The sequence below is a fragment of the Dysidea avara genome, chromosome 7 (genome assembly GCF_963678975.1).
Source record: "Dysidea avara chromosome 7, odDysAvar1.4, whole genome shotgun sequence".
In the NCBI taxonomy this organism is placed as follows: Eukaryota; Metazoa; Porifera; class Demospongiae; order Dictyoceratida; family Dysideidae; genus Dysidea; species Dysidea avara.
Genome location: NC_089278.1, coordinates 32,405,995 through 32,432,639, shown reverse-complemented (window position 1 = coordinate 32,432,639; position 26,645 = coordinate 32,405,995). Strand labels below are relative to the sequence as shown.

Below are 26,645 nucleotides of genomic sequence, written 5' to 3'. Positions count from 1 at the left end.
CCTTTTCTGCGCGGGCGCTTATAATCTCTAATCGATAAGCCCCTGCGCTGAAATAGCGGTCTGGCCACGCGAGACTATCTCGGAAATGGCTGGAGCGATTTTCTTCAAATTTGGTATGTAGACTCCCCTAACTGGGCGGCACGTCTCTACTCATGGTGTGGCGCGCCGACTTCTTGGGCCGCACGACACACTACCGTGTGTCTTGATATACTCTAATAGAACATTCAGTATAGATTATAGTCACTGTTCTCATTACACTGCATGCTTGGTCTAAATCACTTTCAAAAGTTCCAGTGAGTCAACTACATGGCATTGCATTGAGCTAGCTAATTGATCATGGATATCATGCATTAGCAGTTACAATAAAAAAAATAGCCATTTCAAAGCATATATTTTCAAAATTTTCCTTGAAAGAGCATGCTCCCAGACTCCCTAGCTTGACATGCTTAGCACTTGCAGTTAAGCATTACATGAAAGAGATAATCTGTGACTTAAATATCATACCAGATCAATAAAAATATAGTGTGCACGACTATGACCTCCATTGCAGTCCATAGATGGTTCAATATCTCCAGAGTAAGTCAATTTTTTGTAGTTAAAATTGAAGCAACTGCATGGTATGCATATATAGCTTTAACTAAGCTGGACTGAGCATTATATACTTATGACATGTAGAAAAACACTCATAGTCTTCTAAAATGGTTTCTTCCATCCAACCCTGTAAATGCTGTACCACCCATGCTTGAAAGTGTTTGCAATCAGTTGAGTCAGACCCTCTCAATTAGGTCAGTGTGTAAACTTTGCCTCAGTAAAAATTTTTTCCTGGCTACGCCACTGGTAACTAAATAGTTCAGTTGCAAGTAATATGTATTTAAAACAGATCACATGTACTACTTAAATAAACCATGAGAGGATGATGGATGATGGGGGTTTCACCCAATGGAAGCTTTAGAAGTTATAAGGGTGTCACCGTATCACCCCACCAGGGGGTTACACAACACCCCACATGACACCATTCAACAAATTTTAAGTTTTCTATTGTGGGTGACACCCTCTGGGGCCTCAGAGGCTGACACCCCAAACGGTGTTAGAAAGCTGAAAGGGTGTCAGTGGTGTACAGTGTGCTTGACACCCCAATTTGGTGCTACCATATATAACACCCTGTTTTTACAGTGTATGCAAGTGTGCTGTGGCATGTTTCCATGATTGCTGAAAGCACATTTAATTTAGTTATCCAGTCTGTCTGTCAAGTTTATATTATTTAAGGAACATTATAGTTAGCATTCAATGAATTCCATGAACTTCACCAGTCATAACAACTTCTACTCTTGTACTATCTATCACCAAGAATGTTAGAATTCTGTTATGACTGATGAGCATTGAATTCATTAAGCACTATCTAAATGATCCAAGAAGTATGACAGGATGGCTATAACAAAAGTTTAGTTTAGTAGCCACATTATAACCTGTATTACATGCAGCCATAAATAGCTACATAGCTGCAGCTTGCATTTTAAGTAGCGCCAGATGTTAATAAAGAATTTTCATTTTCATGTCGATAGTAAAACTGGTACTTGAGTATTTTATACTGTACTTGTTAAGGTCATGTGATCTATTATTTGTAGAATATTCTCACACTTGATCATTTACTTTTACATAAATGTTCACTGGCTGTGTTAAGACTAATAATGTGAGTGTAATAGCTATAGCACTGTTCAGTGTCCATTTACTATGTTAGCCATAATAACAGTAATGTACGTCTTTAAAGTTGGATATGTATATACAGTAGGACAAGCTTTTCATACTTCTGATTCCCTATCTGTATGACTGTGTCTAGCCTTGCCAGGTTGTCGACACAGCTTTGTTTTATGATGGAATTAATCAACAGTTTACCCATTATAGCTGTATTCAGAGGAGAGGAGGAGGAGGAGTTATAGCTGCATGCAGAGGAGTCATCTATGTCATTTGCTTTCTGCTACTATTATTAAAACTAGCATAAAAGAATTAAAATTGGCTGCAAAAATAAAGATTGCTGGAAAAAACAAAAAAACAAAAGAAACAAGAGTTAAACAAGTCAGCATGTTAAACCATTCTAGAACTATAATGATGGAGCATGTGAAGCCCATTAAAGCTGAACACTTTGAATTGTCACACAGAGATCTTTATTCGAACTCAATAATCTCGGCATACTCTTTAAGCTTTTTAACTTACCCAGCTTGCTACACTGCTCCTCTGAAGAATACTGTGACTGCTCTATTAGAGTATATCAAGGTATTCAAGGGGCCCTTGATGGCCCCTTTCAGGTTGGGGCCGGGGTATCCCCCGTGGGCAGCCCTGTCTGTGTACTTTCGGGCCATTCAAATGCATGCTATCCTTGGAGAGTTATGCTGGCTTGAATTCTTTAAAACCATTTATCTCGAAACTTCTAATGTGTGATTTGGATCATTTTCCAAAATCTAGTCACATTTATAGAAGAAACTGAATTCCATCTGTGAGGTGTGTGTTATGTGTGTTCAATTGTTTAAGAATATATATGACTAGTATCAAGAGTCCAGTATGATATCCACATTTTGTGGAGGCCTTCACTGTTTTCCATATGGCTCTAACACAAGGCAATTGCTCCTGTTTTCAGTTTGTCGTGTGTGTGTGTGTTAGTATAGGTACAGTATCAAACACAATAATTATATTCAGACAATTATTTTACAACGAAAAAGAAGCAAGATCCAAGAGCTGACAAAGAAAGGCACACCAAGGAAGTAAAAGCAATTATAGCACTTATATAGGGGCAAAGTTTCCTGTCCAATTGATAGAAATCACCCACACTCATGATGTTACATCTGAGTAGTCTTTAGGTGTATACATCTGTGTCAGTAGTGACGAAAGGCTTTCTGAATGATTTCAGTATAGTAATGATTGTTCTATTAGAGTTATTGATTGCTCTATTAAAGTGTCTGCTTTAAAACTGATTTTAATAATAACCTTTGTGACTTTTAATCTGCTGGATACCTTTTAAACAACAGTCAGAGTGTCCCTGTTACCCTTTATTGTCAGTTTGAACACAAAATCACAATCTGTATAATGATTCTCTGCAGCTTGCAAAGCCCTTTCAGCCATTGCTACGAGGCCGGCTACAGAAAACATTTCTTATGGGGCAAGCACACGTATCAGACCACTTCCAGTACTTGTAGCTGCTCATAGAGTTTCCAGCCAAATAAAGATAGAAAATCTGAGCAGTTGGACAAGTGAAGTAGTATCATGAGTGCTCACAAAGGGGTGGAGGGTGGGCAAGGGTTAGACCTCAAAATGGAGGCAGACCACAATTGGAGTCCAGAGATGAGATTACAGGGCTGTGCTGGCTCCTTAGTGGCTGATATGTAGCAAAATCCACAGAAAAATGTCTGGCCAACATTATCAGGCTGTCCACCAGTAAACCACTGATTCTTGCCAAGCCAGGTCCTTCACAAGGCCTAAAACCGCCATTCGAGCTCTACACACCACCCAGAAAATACATCTGTTGAAACCAGCCTCGAGTAGTTTCAGTGGTACTGAGTATCAAAACTACTAGTGTAGCTATCCACTGGAGGTGTTACTTTGATTTAGCCTGATGTGCGATTTGGATCAGTTTTGTAAAATCTGGTCACAAATTGTGTTGTTACTTGTAGTGCTGCCACGATATATTGAGTGTCAATATAACAAGGTGGTGATACTGAGGATTTCCAAATCTTTGCAACACATCTGAAACGCAAAGTGGAAAACGTGATCCAGTATGTCACTTCCTGCCTTTTACTCACTCAACGATTTAGACCCTTCGCACCGGACCCAACGGTTGCGATTCAACCAAGTCGCTTGTTGATGGATTTTATACTCGTGTGTCAGTGTTTCCCTTGCCTCATGACATGTTATAGGAATTTTAAATTTCATGTGACAGACATGCATGTGAACGTATTGTGTTTTGGCATTGCAAAGATTTGGAAATCCTCAGTATAGCCAATCAGTTATATTGATGTATCACAATTATGTGGGGGAGGCCAGACATATGGAGTTATGTGTTGATGGTTTAGTGGTGGACACATGCCAACCTCAAAGTAAACTATGAGGTTTTAAGGTTCATATGAAGTGCCAGCCACTTGTCTCAACTGTATAGCAGTAGGATTTAAAACCTGGTAAACATGAGTAGCTTTTACTTGTGGTATACATCCACTTTAAATTCTAACTTACAATGAGGAGTATGTACATGTACATGTTTGTCTTGTTAGTTCTATATTGTGATATATGTTCATTTCATGATATAAACCTATGATAGTTTTTCTATATCGTGGCAGCACTAGTTACTTGCTAGTGTTGTCAGTATTGCATGCCAGTTGCCCTTTAGTTATTTTGTTTACATCATCTTCTAACTAGTAATGAGACATGCTTGGACCATCTATTATGTGAAATGATTTATAGATACTTCACAAAGCAACCATTCTAAGTGAACAGTAATAACCTCATGCAGGATACAAATACACAAAATCTGTATCAGGGCAAGCTCTCAAGCTTGGTACAAGAAGTACCTTAGTACTCTTCTTCCTATAACAGTGTAGCTTTTGTCATTCATCTCTGGATGAAGTGTCTTATTAATTTCCCACACATATTTAACTGCTCTACACATTATTTACTCTGCCTAAGTGTCATTCACCTCAACATACTGTAAATAGAACGGAGGCACTCTGTTAGTACGAACAAACTTCTTAGTTTCTACATCAAAATTTATGGTGTACATACCTTCTCCAAACCAAAATCTAGCCCTGTGCCAAATTTTTGCCCAAAATGCTTTCAGGAATTTCCCAAAAAGTTCACCTATTATGCTCTTCAGTATTCCCATTATGCTTAAATTATGATCCTAGGTTAACAACATTTCTTACAATTATCTTGGAACATTTTAATAGGTCAATGCTCTATTAGATATAGAGCATTTTACTACAAAATGACTGTTCTATTTATTACAGAGTATCTAAAGAGCTATTGCAGTTTTCACTGACTGCTCTATTAGGGAGTATCAATCTATTTTCATGGAATTAAGCTCCATAGTTTGAAATATCCACTTAACATGCTAGCATAGTCCTCCAGCCTATTATGCTTTTATCATGCTAGCATATTTGAAGCAGACCTCAACTTTACGGCATTATATAGAGAAACAATAGTAGCCATGACAATACAAAAGCAATGAATAAGCAAAGATATATTACCAAGAGTAGATATAATGGACTCTTGATATTACATACAGTTAATGAACAAAATATGTTACAAGAAAAGAAACATTTGTTGTTATCCTTCTAAATTCTTGATATCAGCAAAAGACAGATCTGTTTCTTGCACTGTAAACAACAATGACAGTATAAAGTGACCAAAAGAATACACGGGTAAACTTGAAGCTGCTATTCTGTGTAGGCTAAGTTAATCATACAGTACAGTAGCACTGTACATTAGGGAACATGGAGGTATGGGTATTTCTGGCCAACAATATCACCCAGAAATCAGCTTCACAATACCATCCTGGTACCTTGGCAGTATTGGTTAGCTATAACCTAGCCCAAAAGTGCCTTCAGTATGACCCTAAATGCTTCCAATAGGTAGCAACAAAAAAAATATCTATTTTGAATTATTCAATGGATGACTGACTAACTTGCCTGGCTGCCTGCCTAAAGCCTTCAAACAAGCATAACTCAATAACAGCTAGGCTACGGGCTTGATTTTTCACTGTTATGACATCGCTTTGTCTGTAGATGTGCCTTTTGGCATCTCGCAATACGTAAAATGCACACATCATGGACTTACCTTTGTCCTCCTTTGTGTCCTATTTCTTTTTATGCTGACAATCCAAGGTGTAGCATGATGCATGGCTTCTGGTTTATAAACGGGAACCGTCTGTATTTTCCATGGTGACTGGATTGATTGCAGAGGCATCTTCGTTTGTAACGCTACATAACGGGCTGAAATTAGGTGAAAGCGAAGTGTATTGGCCACTTCACTTTCAATTCAGTAATTGATAGTTGGGGTATGCGAATTGTCCATACTTTTCATGGTGGATCGATTGAATGCAGAGGCTCTTCTCGTGCTGCTCTTCACTTGTAACACTGTGTAATGGGCTGAATATGGCCACTTCACTTTTCGAGTCAATAATTGACAGCTGGGACGTGCATTTAGGCAAAAAATATTAACCCTTTCTTTTGATGCAGTATGTGCAGATTCACCAGTCGTAATAATGTTACAAAAAGGTAAACAAATAAGTATAAGGGAAAAATTAGAAACTTTATATTTGAATAGGGATCATAGATAAACAGTAGGGAGGTCGCCTACACGCCTGCAAATATAAATTCCTTATATTAGGGATTACATGTCCACTAGTATATCTGCAGGTATAGGCGACCTCCCTTGTTTCCCTACTTTTTTTTTATGATCCCTAAAATTTGTAGTATTTTTACCAGAGACTGAAACATAACTGTAACAATTAAAAAGTTGTATACTGCAAGCCAAATAGTGACTGATATGTTTAATTCAAGCATATGCACTACTTAGGTATGTATCCTGAACACACAATATCATTATTTACTCACATGGACAAGAAGGAAGGGTACACTCTTTTGTTTGAGTAGCAGAACCAGTGCAGTTTTTGCCACCACAAGCTGGCTCAGGATTGGTACAGCTACGAGAGTAGGATTGCTTCCCATCACCACAAGTGACTGAGCATGGGCTATCATCAGCTACCCAGTCAGTCCAACCACCATCAACTGTGTAGACACATTTAGTATAAGTTCACTAGCACAGGATCCCATACCTGGACAGCAGCCCATGTCACAGTCTTCATACTCTGTTGTGGGGTCCTTACATTCTCCAGCACAACTTCTTGTTCTAAATTTTATCCCCTTGCCACATGTTACTGAACACTCACTGAAGTTACCCCAGTCTCCATACACATCTAAACAAGAGCATATTAAAGAACACAATTAATGGGGTAAAACCATACTTGGAAGATAATGAATTTAAAACAACAACAACAAACAACTACCATACCTTTGCAAGGATGTTCATTACACTCCATCCTCTCAACTTTATTCCCACTACACTCTTTGCCCCCACAAGTTGATGGAGGATCAGAACAAGTTCTAAACTTCTCCTTAATTCCTCCCCCACACTCTACTGAGCAGTTACCGATGATCCACTTTGACCAACCACCATCCACTGTAATGACATAGTACACCTTACAATATTTTTTAATGGATACAAATAACTACCATTAAGATTTGTATAGAAGTATTTGTATATGTGCTGGATCTGCAAGAATCCCACTTGTGAGTGCAAAGCTAATTTTACAGTAGAAATGCAATTATGCAATGGGTGAAATATTTACAAAATTTAGAAAAAAAATCTGTATTTTTTGAGTGCTTGTTTCACAATGAAGGAAGGCAAACCTAGCATCATGATCCTCAGAGGAGTTTGAAAATCTTTGTTTCATGTCAGAGATGAAAGAAATGAGCTACCTTGCTTTGGAAGAGTGGTTTACTATCATATTTTTCATGCTTTTGCCTTCGCAGGAGGATTGTCCAGGTCTCATGTAGAGAGGTCACAAATCTGTAGTTCACAATGACTTCAATACCACTAAGCACGACAAGGACAGTTGGGCTACCCTAGTTAACACCAGGTACCCACTGATGTTACAGCTGGGTGGGCCCAGTTGACACTAGGCCATTAGGTACCCAATGTACAGATGGGTAGACTGGAGCAATGTGAGTAAGTTTCTTGTTTAAGGACACCAAATTGGTATATACGGCATCAAACCTGGAACCTTTTGATTACCAGGCTGATGCTCTAGCCACTTGGCTATGCTGCCTCAATAGGGTTTCTTGATCCAGTCACACATATACAATATTAGTTGAATACCACTATACAGTTGATTATTCAAATCTCAACCTTTTGTGTTCAAAAAACTGAGATAAAAAGCAGTACACATGTTTATTCTTTACCTGGACAGCAGTGAGTATTACAGGAGGCATTGGTGATGTCATCACCTTGACAATGTCTACCTCCACAACTTGGACTGGGGTCACTACAGTTACGCCACTTGGTCACAATACCACCACCACAATCAGCTGAACACTCTGTCACCTCCTCCCATTCACTCCATTCTCCATCCACTGTGAAAAGCAACAAATTATATGAAACAACATCCATTAATAAATGAAACGGACAGGACACACATGGCACTTAGTTACAATGCACACACACACAGACACACACAAAGCAAAGCTTACAACAGCTGTGTGAAACGCAGCCAGCGAACCAGCATATACCACTCATGCTGTGTACCACTCAGGCGGCTTGAGCTTTGTGCAGGCAAATCCTCCTGGGACAGGGCTAGTGACCTGCAAGAGGACTATCCAGGTCTCACAGTGAGAGGTCTGGTTCCACAGTTCCACAACGATCCCAATAAACAGGGCATTTGTTTTCCCAATAAACACCCAGGACTTTGCCCACACTGGTCGGCAGAGGTTCAAAGCGACCAGTTAGTACCTTTGAAAATCGACCACTACCTTCTTAAATTCGACCAGTACAACAGAGCTCAATATAATGGTTTTATTTTGATCTGTCAAAATGTCAGATTAAAATGAGATTTGACAGATCATCAGTTAGAATTGATAGGCCATAATTTTGAATGTGAAGGAAATGCCTTGTGATACCTTACAGTGTGCAAAGCACACTCCATGAGCCTTGTAGGGAGGTCTGGGGACATGCCCCCGCCAGAAAATTTTAAAGAATAGGTTGTACAGATATGCTATTTTAGTATATTTTAACTGTAAATAATTTATGCACATACATAGATAACATGTTCTATTTATTTCCAATTGTTTTCAATAATTTTTAAGCAACATTTTTATTTGATGTACATTATGTAATAAACCATGCTTAAAAACACTTTCGTTGTTGATTAACTTAATGCAATGAATTACTATTAAAAATGTATAAGAAGTGTAGATGTACAGTTAGTCACCATCAGATGATATGTCTGAGTCATCACTGGAACAAAACCACCGGTCCCATTCATCAAGGGTGAGTTTTTGTGTTTCACTATCTTCATCGGATTCTAGTTCATCTACAGTAGTGGAGGATGACCCTGCAGTCTGTTCTCTTGACTTGTACTTCTTCCTGGCACTCTGTTGAGGTCTTCGTGTGCACTCGCTTAGCGACAATTCAATTGCACTGTCAGCTGAAAATTCTGCTAATGTGGGCCCTTCAATGTATAATTCCAAAAGGTCATTCAGTGTGAATGTTTGGAGACTGTTTCTTTTGGTGCTTTTAAGGTATTTCAAACTTGAAAAGAATTGTTCGACTCTTGCATTAGAGAAAGGTAAGCTAAAAAGTAGCTTGCACAGCATCAAAACATTTGGCCACTTTGCTGAATCTGGACAAACAAACAGATTGTACCACACCTTGCGATAGTCAGTACTCTCTATTCCTAGGTAAGACCTGGCATACACCAAAGTATCCTCTATTTCATCTTGCATGGACAGAACGCTGACATCTGTTGCCTCCAGTGGATCTCTAAAGCATGAACATAACAACTCAATGCTATCTTTAACATCCTGCAGTGAAGCATCCTCATCATCAGTAGAGTCAATAGTTGGCCTCTTTACCCAGCTCTGTGTGTCTAAAAAGGCTATTGTTGCCCTCAACACACCAGTGTCTGACCACTCTAGTTTTTCCTGAATGGCTTTGTACAACCTGTCTAGGTCACCCAGAGCTTGCTTCTTGCAATATTCTAATGTGGCAACTGTGTAACTTTTAAGAGTTGCTCCTTGGTAACTGACACTACTTCCCTCACTGACAACCCTGTCTTGTACCAATTTGACAGTGGGCCACTCTGATGGGTCCTTTTTTCTTAATGATCTCAATGAGTTCACTGTCTTAAGAATTTGCTTGACGCCGTCTACAATATCAGTCTAATTTCTGCAAGCATAAACTAAGTATTGCTGGCCCCTTAAGAACCTCAACAAACATAGCACTTCCAAGCAAAAACTTTGCATGTGACCACTTCAGCAAGTATCCCTTTAGGCGAGCCCTGTCTTGAGATTTAAGTGAAGCATCTTCACATAGGGTAGCTAGGTGAGAAAGGTAGGCACCAAATTGATCAATGATCCTTTGTAGAGCTTTTCGTTTGTGGTTTAGCCACCGAGAACCTTGTGCACGTACTGGTAGACAGCCATTCTCCTTAAAATCAAATACCTCTTTAAGATCTTCAACAATAGATTTTAATTCCCGAACCTTTTTAGGGGATTTCTCATACAAATAATATAGCCTTAGTAACATTTCTTCAATTCCTTTAAACAGTGAGCTAACAAAACCATTTTTGGATGCTAGTTCCAAACGATGTGCAAAACACCAGCTCCAGTAAATCCATGGTAAACTACAGCATAGATTTGCCTTGATGCTTGAATGTTGGGCAATATTTACTGACGCCCCATCAATTCCTCCTCCTACTAAGATTGGGTTACATGCTAAGACGTTTGCTTGATCACATATATTCTCGATCCCCAATGTGTTTGAAAGTATTTCTCCCAGGCACTTCAGCAAACCATCAGTATCTGTCTTGCATACTGTACCAACTGACAAGAACCTGGCACAAGACTTGATCTCTCTACGGTGGTCATCTTGCTGACAGTACAATAACACTACAGCTTCATCTTCAACTTTTGCAACATCGGTGGTACCATCCATTAGAAAGCTAAAGTAAGAGACTTTCTCCTTCAAAAACTCCATAAACGATGATCGTTGTGATGCAGCAATGAAGTGAGTGAAGCTTTTGCAGGATACATCATTATTATAAGTAGTACCCATATCAACTGCATGCCTACTTTCTAGTTGGTACAAAGGAGAGTACTTAGCAAACGGAATTCCTTCTTTAGCCATGGTGAAAGACAAATCAAACTTGCGTCTTAGACGCTCGCGTGATTGGGCATCTAGCTTCATTAACAATCATACAATGGGTGCAACAGACATCAGCGGCTCGCCACTATCCTTCGCTTGGCCGATCTTCAAATAATTCATGGCGGCAGAATGCTGGCAACACGTCGCATGATCGACCACGGTACTTGTTCTATGGTTCGTGGAACCTTCTATCCATACCCGAGAAAAGTTTCGCTTGCCTGTGATCTTCCTTTCGTATCGTCTGCAGATTTCACACCAAAGAGCTGCCACGGTGGATTTATCATTCTTCTCCGTATCGTACCGAAGCCAAGTAAGCGTCTGGTAATCAGCGTTGTACTGCTTCTGCCACTTTTCAAAAGTTCCGTGGGCAATTTGTCGCTTCTTCCGCTTCCCTTTATCCACTAAACTGCTAGCTGTTGCCGCACGTTTTTGAGCGGCCATTATTGACCGGTAAAACTTTATTATGAGCGGTGCGTATGTCCGGAAATTGACCGGTGACCGACCGTTATATTGAGCTCTGGTACAATTCTTACATATATCACAGATATACTCTAATAATATACTCTAATACAACACACAGATACTCTAATATAACACACAGCATAATGAGCATATCAGCTCACGTTTACTTTAGACCACCACTCTGGGCAGAATCCTGAACACCAGGTACCGTTCCCCAGATGACACCAGATTCCCAAAATACAGCTGGGTACACTGGAGCAATGTGAGTAAAGTATCTTGCTCAAGGAAACAACAACAAAACATAACTGGGCTTCGAACCAGGAACTTTTCAATTATCAGGCCAATGTTCTAGTTACTGTACTATGCTGCCAAGTGACACACAGACACAGACACACGTTCACATACACACGCATGCATGCACACACACACACATGCAAACCTGGACAACAGCCCATATTACACAACTCTGTTCGATGATCACTACCAACACAAGGCGTTCCACCACAGGAAAAAGATGGTGCAGTACATGATCTGTTCTGTAACTTGTAGCCTCCACCACAAGTCTTTGAACATGGTGAAATGTCCTCCCACTCACTCCAGCCACCATCAACTACAGTAAGAGAAGTACTGTAGTATTCAAGGTCATGTGGTAGTTAGTTGGAACTAATCAAACATACACAAGGCATATTATATCCATGTCAGTGGCAAAGCTACCATTCTAGCCAGCCAGACATACTGAAGCCAACAAGCCTTAGGCAGATGCCTCAGTAAATACAAGTCACTGTATTACTGTTACAGAACAGTTACGCTATTCTTGACTCTATAGTTAATTGCACTTCAGCTACAAATCTATGCTCTTGTATGTACAGCATATATAAGAGTTCACTATCTTTCTACTGGGCTAATAGAGTTATCAACACAGTTTAGCCTATTCCCCATAAATCAGTTAGTTACCATTCGTACGAAATATGGAGTCAGGCTAAAAATGATATCAGTTGTATCCATAGAGTATGTAAGGTTGTTGCTATGTCATTAGATAAACATCACTATTCATCGTAACATGATATCACAGCCAGTAATTAACAACACTACACACCTGGACAACACTGGGTGTTACATGGGATGTTCCTGTACTCTTCTCCAACACACTCATCACCCCCACACTGTGATACGGGATTAGTACAACTACGAACTTGTTGCTTTAAACCTCCTCCACAACTATCGCTACATTGAGTAACATCCTCCCATACCGTCCATCCTCCATGAACTACATACAGATAAGAACTACGTCATGAAATACACACACTACTACATGACACATATATATATACACACAGGCACACTACAAGCACATAATCTACAGGCATATTATACACTTATGCAAAGCACACACATGCACACTTGCAATGATCTGTGACAATGTCATGGTTACTTTTGACACTGTTACATTAGTAATTGATATGCTTTGATCAAATTAGGGATTTTAAACATAATCAGCCAAGTTGTAGCTGGTCTGCAAACTTTGTTAGTGGTTGACCAGATATTGTTACCAGAACTAGGAAAGTTAGGGATGCCACGACATAGAACGTTTTATGTCACATGTCATAGAGGTTTATATCACGACATGTCGTATGTTACGACATAATTAAAGTTTCAACTAGAGCTTTTACTTATGAAACTGTACAGCTATTTTGATTCAAACATGCAAAAATTCAACTTAAATATCAGCGATATTAGCCCTGACATCAACAACTAACATTGCTCATAATTTTTTCACATATTTATTGCATCAAATTTGATCAAAATGCATGGAAAAGTGTGCATTATTAGGAGATATTTATGTCACGACATAAAGAACCCTATGTCATATCATATCATGGAGCTTTATGTCATGACATGTCATGACTATCGTGGCATCCCTACAAGTCACGAAAAACTAATCTAATATGGCATTGTTACCCTAATGCTAGGGTTTTCCTAACAGTGCATTGGTATGAGCAAAATGGTGATGTCACTATAATAGCCAATCAATGTGGAGGCATCTTTGTCTAAGCAGCTATAGTGACAGTACCACAAGTCAGAGTCAGGAGATTAATACAGACACAAGGTACAGTGATATGTCAGGATTTTAAGCAGTATCCCAATTTCATTTGATTGATTTCTTCCTGACCTACCAGCCATTTTCAGGCCAAAAATCTCAACAACAACTTTTGATAGAAGTTTGGCATAGGAAATATGCACAACATTTGCATGCATGCATGGTGCATGCTTGCATCACACACACACACACTCATGCACACACAAACACACGCACGCATGCATACAACACACACACACACACACCTGGACAACACTGAGGGTTGCAACCTATCACTTGTGTACGAGGTCCAGTACAGGCACGTCCACCACAACTGGGTGTAGGACTATCACATGATCTGAACTGTTCCTGAGCTCCACCCCCACACTGTCTGCTGCAGTTGCCAAAGTCAATCCATTCACTCCAAACACCATCAACTATGGAAGGAAAACACGTCCATCTACGCTTGAGTAACAGGCATGCACATTTATACTGTTAAAATAAAATAAACCTGTGTGTGGCTTAACATGTACTAAACATGCATATACACTTGAATGGAAATATGGCCACACAATATAATTATATTATTGATGTTGTTCCAAATCACTTGAATACTAACATCATGTGCAGTGTGTGTAAACAAGATGAGGTCAGTGAGCAGCTAGTGTCCCTGATGTAACTTTAATTAAAACATTTTAATTTCATTATAGCATTACTGATTTGCAAAAGAGAGAAATGTTTCTAATAAGCAATTTATTTATTATCCATGCACACATATATAAACACAACAGTCTCTTACTAGGACAGCAGTTTTCACTGCATGGACTGGTATTAAAACTGATGCCCTCACAGTTCTTGCCACCACATTGAGGTCTCGGGTTATTACAATCTCTTGTGACATTTTTCACTCCACCACCACAAGTGCTACTACATGTACCAGTCACCCAGGAGCTCCATCCACCATGAACTACAGCAACACAATGTACAGCATCATAAGCTAGTATTATTAAGAGGGTATGAATAAGAAGGCAAAATACATTGTATACTAGTTAAAGCATTGTTGTGGCAGAAAATATAGTGTGAGAGTGTGATCTCAAGGCACTTGGCTTCACCTTGTGCCATATTTGTCTCTAACCACTCTTATATTTTCTGTAGTGCAAGAATCCAGAGTTGCAACTAAGGAGGAGGTGACCATTTATGGTTTATCATGACCTGGAATGCCACAATGGCAGTGAGGTAACTAGTGCCTACTTGTGATTAGCAGAAGGTTAATTTGTATCTCATTTACCTGGACAACATCTTTGGTCACAGTTGTCTACTTTATAAGATGATCCAACACAACGACGTCCACCATTAGCTGGCCTTGGGTTAGTGCAGGTACGTGTGTATGAACGAATCCCTCTACCACACGATACTGTACAGTGACCAGCTGACCAATCAGTCCATCCTCCATGAACTACACAAGAATGAAAGTAATACTTTACCATCACTCTATTCTTATTACATTAAATACCCACAAATCATAAATATGTAATGACACAAACAATATTAAGTTAGGTATCAGACAGGTTATGTACTTTAAATGTGCTGTCATTAGCTTGTCACATTTGTCATGTTTTGATATTTTCCTTGCCAGTACAGGTAAAGAATGTCCATCATTACTGAAGTTCAAAAGAATTTCAGTCTAACCACAGCTATGCAGGTACATGCACTGATGCACTGTGTTAATATCTCCCAACTGTCAATTCTCCTTAACACAAAATCATCATCCACAAATGTATACACATATCATTACATGTTAACTGAGCTAACTCTGTAACTGCAACAAGTGAAGTGTCCTTTAGCAACAGATAGCGATCAAAGTTCTCAAGTGGGTAAGGACAAATAGCTCATTAGGCTATTAACCCAGAAATTCATTCAAATTCACACTAAAAATTTTGACATAATGGCTCTGATCTGCTGTATGGTAGATATTATTATTTATTATTAGCACTTTACAGTGACCAGTACTGAAGGTCTGACAACAACATGTGCTACAGCCTTAGGATTACCTAACCTAATTTCAGGGACTTAGATCTAATGACTTGACTTACTGAAAAGGTGTAACAGAAAAGGGGCCAAAGTAAGGAAAAAAAAACCCATATTTACACAAGTGTGACTATATCAGCCTGGGTGTACATGCAACTATATAATTCCCTCATCCCTTGTACACTACATACACTATACACACTGACCAGGGCAGGGTATCTCCTCATTGTAATATTGTGTAGTGGCCACGTAATAAGCTACTCTGTTGCTCCTGTAAGCTGATTTCCTTCTGTTGGTCAAGACAGCACATATAGTACGGACCAGTAACACATACGAGTAATTTCTCAACTTACACCCATCCAAACCAGAACGTCCTATAGCTGTATTTCTGCCTCTCGTATCTGTAGCGAATGATTCGCGCGCTGCGAGAAGCCCGCCTGTAGCAAGCTGCAGTGAAGGTTAACGTTATTTCGTATAGCCTACTCGTTATATACTTTACCTCCGTCTGCAGTCGCTAAATAAGCCAGTAGAACTGCTGCAATAAGTAACGTTGTCAACTTCATCTTCGATCAGCTAGAAATGACGTGACGTAAGTAGTCAACACCTGTTAGCCTAGACCGCAACGTGAGATCCGTAAAAGTTGCCGTATATTCCACCGTGTTCGGCCAGCGTCCCTATCCCATAATTACCGGTAATACTTTTTACAAAATTAAAAAAAATTATTTTGCTTTAGATTTGTGTTTCTTGTGTTTTCTTTTAAATGGGCTACCAACAATGTCTGACATGGAATGATCAGCAATTTGAGGTGTACTCGGTATAGTCAATATGTTGATGCTTTTATCACCATCACTAAGCTTTTGGTGTTTGACTGATAACAAACTAATATTGTCTGTTTCGTCATCATGTCTTCTCTTCCTCTTGTGTTTCTTGTGACTTGACATAGCTTGACCAACATCAGCTAGTATCTCAGTATAACCACTTGTGCTTGGTGTTTGTAAACAGTCGCCATGTTGTTGCTGTTGGGATTTCACTGGTGTTTGGTGCTCCTTGTGTTTCTTCTTTTTCTTGTTCTTCTTAGGAGTTGATATATCCAGTCCACTAGAGTCCAGGCTAGTATCAGTGCTGGATGAAATCATAACACATCAAGGTAATATTACACAGGGAAAATTCCATAACACAAAATGCTGTTTAATTGTTTAGTGGATAGGACAGTAGTGTGCAGTTGTGCTACTTCATGTACCCAACTATCTCTTGCTATCAACCATGTACTAAATATACTTACTCGGCTTAATAGTTTGATGTTTTAATAGCTGATTTTGTAATAATTACACATAAAGGAATAGGATATGTATCAATCCTGCCTGATTAATCATCAGAAACACACACATTTTTTTCTAAATTCTTATTTATTTATTTATTGATGCATGCAAAATTCTTGCATTAAAGGAGCACACCACGATACTATATACAATGGATACTCCAGTGTGAGTTGATGTTTCCTCAAATGAAACCACATAGTAATTATAAAATAACAATCACAAAATTTGGTAAAAGGCCACAAATAAATTAGATGTAAATCAGTTTATATTGTCTCCTTACTGAACAAATGTCTTCACAGCTTGTTTAGTTTTATCACAAACATGATTGTACACACGTGATGCCATATTTCCGGAAAACCACAAATTGTTGTCTTTGGTATCTTGTTCTAATGCAACTAGGTAAATACAGTACCAAGGATCATTTTTAATTTGAGGCCGTAGTAGCTGCAATGTCAAAAAGTCATGCAGGTAAATGGGTCATGGGTGTTGATTATGGATGGTGTTATATACACTTAGTGTATGACACAGGATCAAGGTTAGGAGATAACCAAGATCTAGAATAGGGTATTAAATGGGTCAGTTCCAATATGGAAAATTTGAGCAAAATTGGGTGCCCTTTGAGTAGCAAAATTCAACTCAAAGGGAAAATGATTTTGGTTGAAAAGCATTGTAAGATTGAGATACTCTAACAAAGCAAGCATACAACTTGACTCTAATAGAACAGTCAGTAGTTCAAATTGTTTTTCTGGTTAACAACATTGCCATCATTTCTTTGCTAGTGTACCTGTAGTACAGTAGTTCCTTTTAACCCTTAAACCAGCAGAGAACTATCGAGGAATACGTGTTTACACAATATAGTCATGCATGGCGACAATAGGTGGGATACCTTAGCCTACAAATCGAGGGGTCCGACACGAAGACCTTAGATTCAATATTTGCAAAATTTTAGCAGGGATTTGGGATTTTGACCAGGATTTAATGTATCAAATATTTTGAAATGCATTGAAATAAACCACTAGAATTGTGCAAAATATTTAATTACAGAATAGCAGTGCAAGATCTACTCAATTCGAAGAATTCTGAATTATATTTTGGCCTTTTCTTCTTCAATATCTGTTTAACATTATGAATATTCTTAGTTTCAACTGCTGCAGTTGACTGCTCTATTAGAGTATCTCAATCTTGTACAAAGAATAAATGGAGAATTGAGGAATAGAATACAAAAATTTCCAGAATTTCAGGAAATTTAAAGATTCGTCCAGCCTTAGAGATTTAAAGGATTTTATCCCAAGATTTAAGGATTTGAATCCTGCTTAATGCTAGATTCCATTCGTGTTGGACCCCTCGCTACAACTAAACATCAATTAAAAGTCTGTTCACTGGGCTACTTGCAGAAGAACACTATGACTACAGTGGTTTACTTGTTATGAAGCAATGAACAGCGACGAGTCATGTCTCCATGTTTCAAAATTCTTGCCATGTATTAAATTTCGATTGTGGGTTTACTCACATGAATCATATATGGTCTGATAGAAAATTTAATGGAAAATCAAATGGAAGCTGTTGCAAGGTGATAGGAGCAACCACCATCAAGTTATCGCCTCCTTCTTTGGCTTCACCATTTAGGGTAAAACCCCAGATATCATTTTAATCCTTGTTACATCACAAGTAGAATGACGTAAATTGCATAGCCATAGGATGGATGCTTTGAAAGTTACAGTGCTTTATGCAAGGCATGTGTATTAATTAAGTTTAAATCCAATTTTCGGGTTTAAGGGTTAAGTAGAAGTAATGAGCACTGCCTAGAACACCACCTTTAAAAACCATCCTAGAGACATCTTATGGCCATTGTGATAGAGTAAATAGATTAAGAGGTGTGGTACCCATGTTCGATCATTATTAATCAACCAAGATTGTTACTTGAACCTATTGTAAAGTTACAAGTATATCTACCGAGCGTAAGCATTTAAAATAATTTTGTGGCATCTAAATTATGCTGCTCAAGGAAACGTTTCAATTTGGTTTCATTGCATCAAGAAGAAGACTGATTGAAGGTAAAAGGAAAGACAAGGCACAGAGGGTGCACACCCTAAAGACACATTACACTGGTGAGTTTGTTATTGTGGTGTAAAATGGTGGCCATGTACTGCTTCGTTTAGCGCCTTGCAACAGTGGTCAGGCAAGCTGGCTGGCTGGCACACTAAAGTTCGATTTTTGGTGATTTAAAAAAAAATTCTATATCTAGCCATCTATAAGTGTTTTTAAAGTTGTATTTGTTGTAATTCTGTAAAGGTAATTTTGTCAGGCACTCATACTCTAATCCTAACAGAACAGTCACACCTGCATACTATCACAAAAAACCAAACAACTAAGTATTATTATTACTTTAAAAATATAGGCAGCAGCAATAGTTTGTACATAAACGGATTATATATTGGTTTTCTACGTTATGTTGTGGCTGTGTGCCAGTGATTTATTGTCCATTCTACAAGTGCTACGCTAGTAGAAGCCATACAAATACATATAACTGTTTGCTGCTGGAAAGCTAATCACAGTCTTTACAAGGAAGAGTCACAAGGAAACTTGATTTCTCACAAGTCATTAAAATGCAGGGTAATGCAGAAATATCCGTTTAAGGCTACATGGGATACATGCACATGTTGTTGTACACTTAATTATTGACTTCTGTTGGTGGCATCAATATTGGATATGCCAAAAACCCATATATCGGTACACCTCTACTACAGCACAGCTCAGTGGGTACTTTGGCAAAAATAATTGTCATAACATGCCAATATAGGAATTTTCCACCAAGCTATGTTATAATTCATCTATTGTTTCATTACCTTTTATCGCTTGGATCCCTACTTCATTTTTAAATTAATAATTTTCTATAGGAAGCAATGTAGTTGTAAGTTTATACTCTAGTTAGTCCATACAAGTTGAAATAGACATGTATTGAAGGTTATAGGGCTCAGATATTGCTTCACTTATTTAAAATGTTGACATGAGGTATAGTGTACGTCTTATCACTTTGTTAGGTATGGCATTGTAGGCCTATCCATTATTCTGAGACATAACCATTGTACACGATAGTTGCATGGTGCACACAGGCTTTGTGCTGCACACTGGCTTGTTAATTCCAAGTGGTAAAGTATTAAAATATCATTTTCATACCTGCAACAGTACATATCAAAAGGCAGGAGATATTAGTATTAGCTTTTAGTTGTTAAATTTTGGCACTATGATGAGACATCATTGATTGATTTTGTAAAGATCACAAGACATTGACAGCTCCATCACAAAGCATTAGATACAGCCCTGTATGTTAATTTGTACAATCAAAGTATTGTATTTTTCAGTTAGAACTGGCAATAAAGCCATGTATGGCAACAATAGGTGGGGTAACTTAGCACAGAACAAAATAATTCTTATAGCTAATGTGCCAAAGTAGGGACTTTCTCATTGAGCTATGTTTATGCTGCATCATTCTAGTCTCGTCCTCGCAGACCCATTCTCTGAGGTGGCGCTTATCGATTAGAGATTATAAGTGCCCCCTCTGAAAGGGTCTGGTGAAATGCCCATACCATTTTTGTCTGAGAAATCACCAACTCTGGCGAGTGATAATTGGTGTTTATTACCTACACAAGATTTTACAAAAGGTGACGATTAAACAGCATTTATCATTTTATGGCTGCACAGTACAGACTTGACAAAAGCAAAGCTTACCTCAAATCGTCACCTCTTGTGTAGTTATTAAACACCAATTATCACTCGCCAGAGTTGGCGATTTCTCTGACAAAAATGGTATGGGCATTTCACCAGACCCTTTCAGGGGGGGCGCTTATAATCTCTAATCGATAAGCGCCACCCCGGGGAGAATGGGTCTGCAAGGATGCGACTAGCATCATTCATCTCTTCTTTCACTACTTTTTATAGTAAAGATTAGTGCTGCCACAATATATCAATACATCGATGTAACAAGGTGGTGATATGATATAGCTACTCAGTTATATCAATGGTTGCGCAATAGTGGCACCATGAATTTGGCATTTAATTAAGTTATGTGTTGATGGTGTAGCATGCAACCCCAAAGTAAACTGGAGGTTTTAAGGTTTCTATGTAGTCCAGCCACTTGTCTCAACTGTAAAGCAGTAGCAAAATGCATTTAAAACCTGATAAACAAGAGTAAATTTTGCTTGTGGTATACAGTTAAACTTACAATGAATATGTTTGTCTTGCAAATGTTATATAGTATGTTCACGTTGAGCTGAATCCTCAAAAACATTTAATAACTCATGGATGCAATTACACACAATCTGGAAATTTGGCTCATTTGTAGTATTGCTTGACCCGCTAAAAATATTTCAAAATATTGTTGCTCAAATGTTTGACATAATATTTATGGCCAATCAAAAATTTTCACAATACATTTCCTATGGGAAGCCATACAAGTACAGTGTCCATTACAGCCCTTTTTCGAACTTGTGATGGAGCCAGACTGTACGTGTCTGTTGTTGACAACTTTGCTGTTACCAATAATAACCTGGTTGGCTGAAATGTTAACTCTGCTGAGAAAAAATCCACTTTTACTTTTTAGCTGTTTTTCAGGATTCAGCTCAACGTGAACATACAATAGTCAGTTCTATATGGTGATATATGTTCATATCATGATATAAACCTTGGTGATATATGATATAGAGTTTTTCTATATCGTGGTAGCATTAGTAAAGATTCCTACTTTTCTTCATTTAAAAAAAACAACAACTTTTTTTTGTAGCACAGCTAGCTACAATGTAACTTGGGACTTTTCTATTAGAACATCTTACATGACTGTTGTATTAGAGTGACTGATGGATTAGAGTATATTCGAGTCAGCCAAGAGGTAGGTCAACTTGTTTACTGATAAGTAAATAGTTAAGAGGTGCATGTGTTCTCCATATTCTATTGCTATTAGTCCACCTATATAGATCTTTATTTGATGGGCATGGTTGTGAACCTTTTGCAAACAGGATCTCAATCGCGAAGTAGCAGATGTTTAGCTAGTACACCTCTTCTATAGTAGCGCATGCAGCCCTGAAATAATTCTGTGGCATCTAAATATGCTCCTGAAAACGTTGATATGGAAAATCAACGCCTCAATATGGATTCATTGGATGAAGAAGACAAGCAGTCTCATTGAATTTAAACAAAAAGACAAGGCACAGAGGGCCTACACTAGTTGGAATCCCAAAAGACACATTCCACTGGTGAGTTTGTTATTGTGGCGTAAAATGGTGGCAGTACACTGCTTTGTTTGGCCTTGACTGTGGTCAGGCAGTCAGGATAAAATTTGAGTCTTGGCAATATTTAAAAAATTCTATATCCGGTGCATGTGTTTTGTTATATTTAATGCTAGTACTATTCTGCAAAGGTGATTTTCGTTATGTAAAATGTCTCTAGGATGATTTTTAAAAGCAGAATTTTGGGCAGCACATGAAATTTTTAGGACTATCCCTACTTAAACAGTATTGCCATACCGTTTGATTAAAATAATGAACTCTGTAGCAAAATATTGTTACTCACAGTGCTATTTCAGTAGTACTAGAGTATTTTTTGAAAAAAAAAGAAGACAATACTCTGGAATAGGTATTAACAAGAATGCCTGTACCCCCCCCCCCCCCCCCCCCCCACACACACACACACACACACACACACACCATTACTTTTGGCTGTGCCTGTCAGCATCCACTGGTTCCCCTTTTAGTGACAGTATTCCTCCATTTGTTTCAAACTCAGTCACTCTAAACCTGACCATATCACCAACTTGATGTTGTCTAAACCCATTCCTCCCCACCAGAAATCCCTTCTCTTGTACGGAAGCATTAAAACAGTCATACACCAGACATCCAAGGTGATCTTCACCTAGATTATTAATCTTCCCCCATAAAACACTGCCAATTTGTGGAGCAAACACACAGTAAGTGACTTGTAGCTCAAAGTGGACATGTGGCTGCTCATCAAAAATGGATCCCAGCTGTTGGCGCACTGATGGCTTAGAATAGGACAGCATTACTCCCCCAATTTCGCTAGAAAACTGAAGTATTTCACTATTGAGGTATTCTGTGATGCCCTCTGCAGCTCTTCCGATGTAACTGGGGGGAAGCGACATTTTCTTCTTAACATTAACAAATTTGAAACAAGACATCATGGTATCTCGTCCATTATAAGGGTTTCGCACTTCTCCTTCATAACACGTGTACGATGTGCATTTAATAGAAAAAGAAATTCACTTTTTTGCATCTCTCCGTATACTATAGCTTCGCCGGAACTCAGCATGGTAAGCGGATCCATCATAATCATCTTAGTCTTTGATAGTTTGGAGTTATACGGCCAAGCATCTTGTAATATATGCTTTTCTTTTCTACCCCAGGTGGCTAGATTAAAGAAAACACGGAAACTCCGAGGTCACGTTAGTGCTGGGCATGGAAGAATCGGTACGTGCTAACGTGGTAGCATATTTCTGATACATAGTACGTCTACACACTAGTAAAAACCCTATAGCAGTGTACTTGGAGAGCGCATTTTGCTACCATATTGTTTTAATGGTAGTCATTCTATTTAATGCACACCAATAGGGAAGCATCGTAAACATCCTGGTGGTAGGGGTAATGCAGGAGGCCAACACCACATGAGGATCAACTTTGATAAATAGTGAGTAAACCAACTAACAGGATGGTTATAAATTGAGTACCTTACATTTAGTCATCCTGGTTACTTTGGCAAGGTGGGTATGCGATATCTTCACCTAACGAGGAACAAACACTATTGCCCAGTGATCAATGTTGATAAATTGTGGTCTCTGATCAGTGAGCAGACTAGAATTTCACACAAAAAAAAAACTGATAAAGCACCAGTCATTGATGTTGTGCGAGCTGTAAGTGTTATTGTTTGTTTGTTTGTGTGTGTGTGTGTGTGTGTGTGTGTGTGTGTGTGTGTGTGTGTGTGTGTGTGTGTGTGTGTGTGTGTGTGTGTGTGTGTGTGTGTGTGTGTGTGTGTGGAGTGTTGATTTTCCAGGTCATGTTGTCATCATCCATATGGTCATGAGCTGGATACGCACATTCCTATATTACACACTGCTCTCAGACAGGACACCATAACTGTATGTATGTTGGTTAGGTGGCCTCACTAAGAGCAGAACATTGTAAGCACTACAATAAAAATCCTTCAGTAACCCTTGAGCACAACTAAACTAAAGGTCTGGGAAAACTGGTCTTATTGCCCATCACAACAGATTAGATTTTTTTCACCAAGGACACAGCTTCATGAATAAACTATCAAATTTCATAAGTACAGCGATATGGTGACCTGTACGAGTGGTCTGGGGGCCTAATTGAGCTCTGGCCAGCTTGGGGGTGGCTATACAGTGCCGTGGTGTTGGACAAAGACTTGTGCTGTAACATTACTTTCATTTTAGCTAGTTTTGAGACCTGAATGGTCCATAACTTGGCATAATTCATCCCTATGACTTCCTCTTCGCTTCAACCATCGGTGAGACTGAAATAAACAAACAAAAAAAGCATTTCTCAATCCTTTTTTTGGGCAATAATACCAGTTGGGTCACACTGTAGTGATACCTTTAAGTTTTACTCATATTAAGCTATACATTAAAGCAGTCCAAGGGTCTTAGAAAATCAGTCTTGACATTGAAGACAGCTTTGAACAGTTTGTTTTTAGAGAAAACCCATACACTTTTTACTAGCAAAATTGATTTTAGAAACACATCAGTTTGATTAAACACTACCATTCTTAAATTGGCCATCTTAAGAATCCTTGAATGTGTTATTTCTGTACTAATACCATACCTGTTTCACTGCCCGTACAAAAGTCTCAATAGTAGCAGTGAAATTTATCCCGTATTTCACTGACAGCAGTGAAAAAGTTGTAATTGCAATTTCATTGGCTAGAATTTATGTTAACGTGTGTTTAGTACATAGTGACAAATTGCGTACGTAGCAAAGCTAATGCAACATATGCAGCGAGTATGGGTATTAACTGGGAATAGCATGGGTAGCAGTGAAATTTGGGATAAATACCACTCTTGTTGTATTGGAAATGGTAAATTTCCAATACAACACTCGTGATATTTATCCCAAATTTCACTGCTACCCATGCTATTACTAGTACAAAGTGACTTGCTTAAGATCAGCAAGTTTGTAGTTTGTCTGGATTTTCAGGTGTCTTGATGGGTTCCACATAATAGATTTAAAGGGGCAACATGCTGTTTACATGCTTTATTATGTTTTGATGTGTGGAAGCCCAAATCACTCAATGCTTGTCCAAGACCAGCTGGTTGCATTGTGTATTTTAGACAAGTTCATGTTGTGTCAAGTTATAACTTGTGCTTCTCAAAAATTACCAAGTACCATGTACTGTATTTACTTGGTTGAGTACCACAGTGTTTTATTACCTTAGTTCTAAAAATCATTGCAGTGACTTCAGATTTGACCACCACTCAGTGCTCAAAGATGATATTGTAGCCCTTTTCAAAATTGATTGTTGCACCACTCCAGTAGAGCTACCATTAAAGGTGTTTAACCAAAGTAAATATGGTAACTTGGAAAAGTTGACAAATACACAGTTTTGATAATCTGTCGAATCCCATAAAAGTTTTCGTGTAGCAGTACAAGAGTTTTCGTGTAGCAGTACAAGAGTTTTCGTGTAGCAGTACAAGAGTTACATTATTTGAAGAGGAGTCTATTGTTATTTGTGATTATGATCCTTTTGAATTACCATTGTTGTCAACATGAACACAAATTTCAAAGGAATCCTTACAAGCATTTGGCCAACCTCCCAGACTGGTGACCCCATAGTCTGGTGTTGTAAACAATGTTGTTCTCTTACAGGGTTACTTCAAGGTGTTGGGTAAAGGAGTGCTACCCAAACAACCAGTTATTGTGAAGGCAAGGTTCTTCTCCAAAGGAGCAGAGAAGAAGATAAAGAGTGTTGGAGGATCTTGTGTACTCACAGCATGAAACCATATTATGAATAATTGCACAAGATAATGTGAATTGTCTACTAAACAAGTTTTCATCTTCTACTTCCTTTAAAAGTTCACTTATCCTCTTGTCTTTTGAGGCTGCTACCGAATGGCTGGTGAGACTACATCAATAGCAAGCGATGAAATGCCAAGTGAACTTTTAAAGGATTGTTGGTAATTAAATTAGTAACTCCTACGCATTATTAAGGTGCATATATCCTAGCAACCCTGGATAAGTGGATGTATGAGCACGACTAAATGTTTTGTAAATCAGACCATTTGAGGGTGTAGTTGATGAGTCACATTGCACACTAGGTAGAATACCACATTGATCTGTTGCTAAGGCTGGGGACAAATACAACCACACGAGTTTGGTAAGTGGCAGGTCAAAATATCAAATTGTGATGCTGTGACTACTGTAAGAATTTTTGGAAAGATTAACTTATGAAAATGGTAGTGATGGCAAGCTGAGTAAGGAACATTGCTGCAATCCAAGACGAGGGATAGTCTCGCGTGGCCAGACCGCTTTTTCTGCGCTTATCGATTAGAGATTATAAGCGCCTGCTTCGAAAAAGGCGCTTATAATCTCTAATCAATAAGCGCCGTAGCGGTCTGGCCACGCGAGACTAGACGAGGGATCCCAAAATATGAAGATGTTTTTTTAGCTCAGTAAGTTTTCATTCAGAAATGAAATATATTGTTTGCTTTCAGAAACCTTACGAGGTTCCACCAGATTGTTGGATAGTTCACCATTTACTTAGAAGCAATAACCTTTGTT

General features: G+C 38.6%; 3 protein-coding genes across 3 annotated transcripts; 1 reads left to right on the top strand and 2 right to left on the bottom strand.

Moving 5' to 3' along the window:
- Nucleotides 1–5,164: 5,164 nt before the first annotated feature.
- On the bottom strand, nucleotides 5,165–16,185 carry LOC136262594 (coadhesin-like). Its single transcript, XM_066056979.1, has 13 exons — nucleotides 16,029–16,185; nucleotides 15,883–15,976; nucleotides 15,736–15,818; nucleotides 14,790–14,957; nucleotides 14,301–14,468; nucleotides 13,768–13,938; nucleotides 12,521–12,691; nucleotides 11,864–12,034; nucleotides 8,004–8,174; nucleotides 7,054–7,221; nucleotides 6,818–6,958; nucleotides 6,597–6,770; nucleotides 5,165–5,357 (listed from the first exon to the last, which is right to left on the bottom strand). Exons 1-13 carry the CDS (start codon nucleotides 16,090–16,092, stop codon nucleotides 5,308–5,310), a joined length of 1,794 nt encoding a protein of 597 aa, XP_065913051.1. The 5' UTR covers nucleotides 16,093–16,185; the 3' UTR covers nucleotides 5,165–5,307.
- A 29-nt stretch (nucleotides 16,186–16,214) lies between these two features.
- Nucleotides 16,215–23,120, bottom strand: LOC136262595 (DNA-directed RNA polymerase I subunit RPA43-like). The gene is made up of 2 exons (XM_066056980.1): nucleotides 22,554–23,120; nucleotides 16,215–16,651 (listed from the first exon to the last, which is right to left on the bottom strand). Exons 1-2 carry the CDS (start codon nucleotides 23,036–23,038, stop codon nucleotides 16,249–16,251), a joined length of 888 nt encoding a protein of 295 aa, XP_065913052.1. The 5' UTR covers nucleotides 23,039–23,120; the 3' UTR covers nucleotides 16,215–16,248.
- On the top strand, nucleotides 23,080–25,913 carry LOC136262596 (large ribosomal subunit protein uL15-like). The gene is made up of 5 exons (XM_066056981.1): nucleotides 23,080–23,167; nucleotides 23,261–23,324; nucleotides 23,466–23,541; nucleotides 23,593–23,764; nucleotides 25,734–25,913. The coding sequence occupies exons 1-5, from the start codon at nucleotides 23,165–23,167 to the stop codon at nucleotides 25,860–25,862; spliced, it is 444 nt and encodes a 147-aa protein (XP_065913053.1). The 5' UTR covers nucleotides 23,080–23,164; the 3' UTR covers nucleotides 25,863–25,913.
- The last annotated feature ends 732 nt before the right edge of the window (nucleotides 25,914–26,645 follow it).